Source organism: Ochotona princeps, chromosome 15 (genome assembly GCF_030435755.1).
Source record: "Ochotona princeps isolate mOchPri1 chromosome 15, mOchPri1.hap1, whole genome shotgun sequence".
Classification (NCBI taxonomy): domain Eukaryota; kingdom Metazoa; phylum Chordata; class Mammalia; order Lagomorpha; family Ochotonidae; genus Ochotona; species Ochotona princeps.
In genome coordinates this window covers 37,493,548-37,500,978 of record NC_080846.1, presented here as the reverse complement: position 1 = coordinate 37,500,978, position 7,431 = coordinate 37,493,548, and the positions used below count along the sequence as shown (strand labels likewise).

Genomic DNA, 7,431 nt, shown 5'->3' with positions numbered 1-7,431 from the left:
TAATGCATTCTCTGCTCTGTTCCTCACTCCCTGGAAGCAGCAGATGATGACTCAAACGTAGAGTTCTTGCCACCCATGCACGAAACAAGGATTGAATTCCTGGGTTTTGGCTTGGCTTAGTCCAGCCCCACCTATTGCAAACATTTGGGGAGTGAACCAGCGGATACAAGACCTGTCTATCACCATCTATCTTTAACACTAAGCCTTTAAAGAAGATAGATAAATAATCTTTAGCAGTTAAAAAAAAAAACAATTGGGATTTCTGTTGCCCTTGTCTTTTCTCCAACCATACCTTTGAAAGACCCTCACCAAAAAGCATGAGCTTTAGCAGCAGCAACGCCATTTTGCAAGGCTTAAAACTAAGAATGACAGGATCTCTGGAAAGGAAGCGGACAAGGACAGGGCAAGCTTGCCTCATATCCGTGGCCAAACATCTGGCCCCCAAATAAGGCAGAAATATTAGGAAAGAGAGCTAACTCAGCGCCAACTCAGCTGTTATCAGGGATAGGGAACCAACTCAAGGCTAAACTAGTCATTATTAAAAATCCCCGGTACTAAAATAAAATTGCCATCATCATGACCCTGGCCTTATAGGAGTCCACCAATCAGAGTCCTGTAACTATGCTTCTTGCTTCTGTAATTGCGCTTCTGCTCCTGAACCCCATAAAAACCCCCAGACCCCAACCTAGGGCGCGCAAGTCTTCCAAGAGACTTTGTTGCCCCAGGTACCTGTGTATCTGAATAAACCTCTTGCTGTTTGCATCCGCACAAGTGGTCTCGTTGTTCCTTGGGAGGGGCCTCTCCAAAGGAGGGACACCCATATCGGGGGTCTTTCATTTGGGGGCTCGTCCGGGATCAGAGACCCCTGCCCAAGGACCACCGACCCACCTCCGGGAGGTAAGCTGGCCAGCGCTTGAAATTTGTTCATGTCCTTGTCTTTGTGTTTGTGTTGAAATTTCGCGCTTGCGTTTGTACGACCCGGCCGTGTCGCTTTGTACTTGGCGGACCCGTGGAGGAGCCGACGGGCTCGGACTCCCGACCGCAACCCTGGAAGACGTTCCGGGGACATTTGGAGTCAGGTTTCTGGCTCATTTGAATTTTGTGAACCTGACCCGAATAGGACTCTTTGGGGCTCCCCCACTGTCTGAAGGGTACACGGTTCGTTTGGGAGACGAGAGATCCGGACTCTCATCACGATCTCCATTTGAGTTTTTGCTTTCGGTTTGGCACCGAAGCCGCGCTGCGAAGTTGTTTTGTTTCAGTGCCGGCCTATTGTTTGTGGTTTTTGTGTTCAGTGTTTCGTCTGTCGAGATAATGGGACAATCTATTACCACCCCACTTAGTCTTACTTTACAGCATTGGCGAGATGTCCAGGACATGGCTAACAATCAGTCAGTAGATGTCCGCAAGAAAAAATGGATTACCCTTTGCTCCTCAGAGTGGCCAACCTTCAACGTTGGCTGGCCAAGAGATGGAACCTTTAATCCTAACATTATTTCACAGGTCAAACACAAAGTAATGAATCCTGGTCCCCATGGTCATCCAGACCAAGTGGCCTATATAATTACCTGGGAGGCCCTCATTCATGCTCCACCTCTGTGGGTCAGGCCTTTTATTACTCTTAAACCACCCTCTACCCCCATCCCCTCTGCTCCTCCTCCCCTTCCAACCCTTGGGCGCCCCTCTCAGTCTTCACTCTACCCAACCCTTGTCAAACCCACACAGATTCAAAATGCAAAGGAAAAATCACCCAAAGTTAAGGTCTTACCCCCAGGAGAAGATCTAGTAATGGACCTGCTGGCTGAGGAACCCCCACCATATCGAGATCAACAAGCGGCAGAAGCTGAACCGGAAGAGACCCCAGCCGCCGCTCCTGCACCTTCCCCGATGGCAGGGCGGCTACGAGGGCGTCGGGAACAACCTCCTGACTCCACTTCCCGTGCCCTCCCTCTGCGGGCCGGTCCCAATGATCGGCTCCAGTACTGGCCGTTTTCTGCCTCTGATTTATACAATTGGAAACATAACAATCCCCCCTTTAGCAAGGATCCCTCTATGCTAACCTCTTTGATTGAGTCTATTTTAGTGACACACCAACCCACTTGGGATGATTGTCAACAGTTACTACAGACATTATTGACGACCGAGGAAAAACAACGGGTTTTCCTGGAGGCCAGGAAAAATGTTCTAGGAGACAATGGCCGCCCCACCCAATTACCCAATGAGATTGATGCAGCCTTTCCTTTGGAGCGGCCCAATTGGGATTTTACTACGGATGAAGGTAGGAACCACCTGCGTCTCTATCGCCAGTTGCTCATAGCGGGTCTCCATGGGGCGGCACGGCGCCCCACCAATCTGGCTCAGATCAAGCAGGTAGTACAAGGGTCCGAGGAAACTCCCTCGGCATTTCTTGAGCGGCTAAAAGAGGCCTACCGTATATACACCCCATATAACCCAGAAGATCCAGGGCAAGCCACCAATGTGGCCATGTCCTTCATCTGGCAATCAGCTCCAGACATTAGAAAGAAACTTGAGAGACTTGATAATCTCAGAGAAAGCTCTATTCAGGATTTACTTAAAGAGGCAGAACGTATCTTTAATAAGCGTGAAACTCAGGAAGAAAGAGATGAGAGACTTAAAAAGGAAGCAGAAGAACGTGATGAAAGGTTGAGACGTGAAGCTGAAGAGAGAGAGAATGTCAGAGATCGCAAAAGAAACAAGGAAATAAGTAGGCTATTAGCCACCATAGTGACAGGACAAACTCAGGAGAGACGAGGAGGGGATCGGAGGAGCCCCCAAGTAGATAAAGATCAATGTGCCTATTGCAAGGAAAGAGGACATTGGGCCAGAGATTGCCCTAAGAACCTAAAGAGATTTAAAAGACCAGGGCACCCGGCTTCCATACTGACTCTAGAAGATTAGAGAGGTCAGGGCCAGGAGCCCCCCCCTGAGCCCAGGATAACTCTTAACGTTGGGGGGCAACCTGTCACCTTCCTGGTGGATACCGGGGCACAGCACTCGGTGTTGACCCATGCGCCGGGACCTTTGAGCGACAGATCGGCTTGGGTCCAAGGAGCGACCGGAGGAAAAAGATACCATTGGACGACTGACCGAAGAGTGCAGCTGGCGACTGGTAAAGTGACTCATTCTTTTCTACATGTTCCTGATTGCCCCTATCCATTATTGGGACGGGATTTGCTTACCAAATTAAGGGCGCATATACATTTTGAGAGTAATAGGATTCGAATAACTGATCCAAAGGGAGCGCCTCTCCAGGTCCTCACCCTCCAATTAGAAGACGAATACAGGTTATATGAGATTCTGGGGCCAAATAATACAGAGATAAAAAATTTAAACTTAGATTCTTGGATAAAGAGATTTCCTATGGTTTGGGCGGAAACCGGAGGGATAGGCCTTGCACTCCGGCAGCCGCCTCTGATCATTGAACTGAAAGCCACTGCGACTCCGGTCTCTATAAAGCAGTACCCAATGTCCCAAGAGGCTTATCAGGGTATCAGACCACATATCAAGAGACTTCTGGATCAAGGCATTTTAGTTCCTTGCCGATCACCTTGGAATACCCCGCTTCTTCCAGTAAAGAAGCCGGGAACAGAGGACTATAGACCTGTGCAAGATTTAAGGGAAGTTAATAAGAGAGTGGAAGATATTCATCCCACTGTGCCTAATCCCTATAACTTACTTAGCACACTTCCGCCTACACATATTTGGTATACAGTTTTAGATTTGAAGGATGCCTTCTTTTGTCTCAGACTTAGTCCCCAAAGCCAATCTTTGTTTGCTTTTGAATGGAAGGACCCGGACTTGGGACTCTCAGGTCAACTGACCTGGACCAGGTTACCTCAAGGCTTCAAAAATAGTCCCACATTGTTTGATGAGGCTCTCCATCGGGACCTCGCAGATTTCAGAGTCCAGAATCCGACTCTAATACTTTTACAGTATGTGGATGACCTCCTATTGGCAGCAACCACCGAAACAGATTGTCGACAGGGCACTGAGTCCCTGTTACAAACTTTGGGACAATTAGGCTACAGAGCCTCTGCAAAGAAAGCACAGCTCTGCCAAACCCAGGTCACATATCTAGGATATCAGTTAAAAGATGGACAGAGGTGGCTGACTGCCGCCCGCAAGCAGGCGGTGACCAACATTCCCGCCCCAAGGAATTCTCGTCAACTACGAGAATTCCTGGGGACCGCGGGTTTCTGCCGCCTATGGATTCCTGGGTTTGCTGAAATGGCAGCCCCTCTTTACCCCCTTACAAAGCAGGGAGCAACGTTTAACTGGGGGTCTGAGCAGCAACAGGCCTTTGATGATATCAAGCAGGCTCTTCTGACTTCTCCCGCTTTGGGCCTTCCCGATGTCACGAAGCCCTTTGAATTGTTTGTGGATGAAAAGCAGGGCTACGCAAAGGGAGTCCTGACTCAAAGATTGGGGCCCTGGAGGCGACCTGTAGCCTACCTCTCTAAGAAACTGGATACTGTTGCCTCTGGCTGGCCACCTTGTTTGCGGATGGTGGCAGCTATAGCCGTTTTAACTAAGGATGCTGGCAAATTAACTTTGGGACAATCATTGACTATCTTGGCGCCTCATGCAGTTGAGGCCCTAATCAAACAACCACCAGACCGCTGGCTCTCCAATGCCCGTATGACCCATTATCAAGCTATGCTCCTAGACACGGACCGGATACACTTTGGACCGGTTGTTGCCTTAAACCCAGCAACTCTGCTTCCCCAACCGGAGGATATAGAACAGCATGACTGCCTACAGATCCTCGCAGAAGTACACGGGACACGACCAGACCTAACGGATCAGCCCCTCCAGGACGCGGACTTCACCTGGTATACGGACGGGAGCAGCTTCATAGATAATGGAGAACGAAAAGCCGGAGCAGCAGTAACCACAGAGACCGAGGTAGTCTGGGCTAAGGCCCTTCCATCCGGGACTTCAGCCCAGAAGGCTGAACTCATCGCCTTGACCCAGGCGCTCCAAATGGCAAAAGGTAAGAGGCTTAACGTTTATACTGATAGCCGTTATGCTTTCGCCACGGCACATATTCATGGAGAAATATACCGAAGGCGAGGGTTACTGACTTCAGAGGGCAAAGACATTAAAAATAAGTCTGAGATCTTGGCTTTACTTAAGGCCCTGTTTTTGCCTCGAAAATTGAGTATCATCCATTGCTTAGGACACCAAAAAGGACAGAGCCCAGAAGCTCGGGGCAATCGACTGGCAGACACTGCTGCCCGGGAAGTGGCTCTAGAGAACAAAGCTCCGCCTCGAGCTCTTTCTCTAACTACCCAGGAAGTGCGGTCCACCCTGGATACCTCTTTTGAATATGGCTTTGGAGATATAAGAATCTTACAAGAATTAGGGGCACAACATGATGCTGAAAAAGGACATTGGGTATTTCACGGTAAACCTGTAATGCCCCAAAAGCAAACTCGTGAATTAATTACCTGCTTACATAAATTAACCCATCTCAGCAGTAAAAAAATGAAAATCCTTCTGGATAGAGAAGAGAGTCCTTATTTCCTACTAGGGAAAAATAAAATCTTACAAACTGTAGTGGATGAATGTACGGCGTGTGCACAAGTTAATGCGGGAAAAACCAAAGTAGGACAAGGAACTCGAGTGCGAGGACACCGCCCTGGGACTCACTGGGAAATTGATTTCACCGAGGTAAAGCCTGGACAATATGGTTATAAATATCTTCTAGTATTTGTAGATAATTTTTCAGGATGGGTAGAGGCTTTCCCCACTAAACACGAGACTGCAAACGTTGTGACCAAGAAACTGTTAGAAGAAATCTTCCCAAGGTATGGTATGCCTCAGGTATTAGGAACAGATAATGGGCCTGCTTTTGTTTCTCAGATAAGTCAATCAGTGTCCAAGTTACTGGGGATTGATTGGAAATTACATTGTGCTTACCGACCCCAGAGTTCAGGACAGGTAGAACGAATGAATAGAACCATCAAGGAGACTTTGACCAAATTCACGCTTGCAACTGGCTCTAGAGACTGGGTGCTCCTCCTTCCGGTAGCCCTTTACCGAATTAGAAATACTCCAGGACTACATGGTCTCACTCCTTTTGAAATCTTGTACGGCGCACCTCCGTCCCCCGTTAGTCTTTCTAGTTCAAATTTAATCCCTTATTTTGCCAATAATCCTTCTTTAAAAGCTCATTTACAGGCCTTACAACTTGTACAGCGGGAAATCTGGAAACCACTTGCAGCTGCCTACAAGGACCAGACGGATCAACCAGTGGTACCCCACCCTTTCCAGATAGGAGACTCTGTGTGGGTCCGCAGACACCAGACTAAGAACCTGGAACCTCGGTGGAAGGGTCCTTACACCGTCCTTTTGACCACACCAACAGCACTCAAAGTAGACGGCATCTCATCTTGGATCCACGCCTCCCACGTCAAGGCTGCCCACTCTTCAGAAGAAGAAAGCAACGCCACGACAACATGGAAAGTCCAACGCACTCAAAATCCTCTAAAGATAAGATTAACCCGTGGGGCTCCCTGATTATTATAGGAGTGATGTTAAATTCTAGCTTAGTTCACAGCAGTCCCCATATCTCCCGATCAATGGCTTGGGAAGTTCTCTCTCAAACTGGAGATGTTGTGTGGTCAACCTCCCAAATAGCCCCCCCTGGGACCTGGTGGCCTGATTTAACCCCTGATGTGTGTGATTTAGTTGCCGGTCTTAATAATTGGGACATCCCCTCAATAGATCCTGCAAAAGAAAGACCTAAATGTGTCCCTAAGACCAAGTATGGCTTATGTCCATGCCATCGGGCACCTTATAAGATACCAGGATGCTCCCATCCCCGCTTTCGAGTAGAGCTGCAAAAACTTCCATTTTATGTATGTCCAGGAACTGGAAGAGATAAAACGCAGATACACACTTGTGGGGGGCTAGATGCCTATTTTTGTGCTGCATGGGGTTGTGAGACATCTGGGACAGTCTATTGGAAACCCAACAAAAAGGATTGGATACAAGTCAGCCGGAGTAAGCATACTCCGACCAGCTCAGGACCCGGTACTTGTTTCTTTAACCCTGGAAAAAAATGGTGGAAAGGTGGAGATTGTAAAGATTTCTCTTGTAATCCACTTAACATTTCCTTTACCCCTGAAGGAAGAAAAATAAGTGATCTGCCAGAATGGATTAAGGGAAGGACATGGGGTCTGAGATTTTATATGTCAGGAACAGATCAAGGATTCATTTTCACTCTCAGATTACGTCTGGACCAGGGCCCCTCAAAACCTATTGGTCCCAACCCTGTCCTTCCTAGACAGAGAAAACCCTCTTTATTGGCACCCCAAGTCCCACAAGTTCGTAATATGTTCCAAAATGTTACCACATTATCTCCGCAGATCAGTAACCGCGTTGTGACAACCACAACAGGGGACA

At 48.2% G+C, this 7,431-nt stretch overlaps 1 protein-coding gene across 1 annotated transcript; it reads left to right on the top strand.

The window, feature by feature from the left end:
- The first annotated feature begins 1,314 nt into the window (after positions 1-1,314).
- Positions 1,315-6,543, top strand: LOC131482115 (uncharacterized). Its single transcript, XM_058673767.1, is given in 1 exon segment — positions 1,315-6,543. A coding segment is annotated over 1 exon segment (5,229 nt).
- The last annotated feature ends 888 nt before the right edge of the window (positions 6,544-7,431 follow it).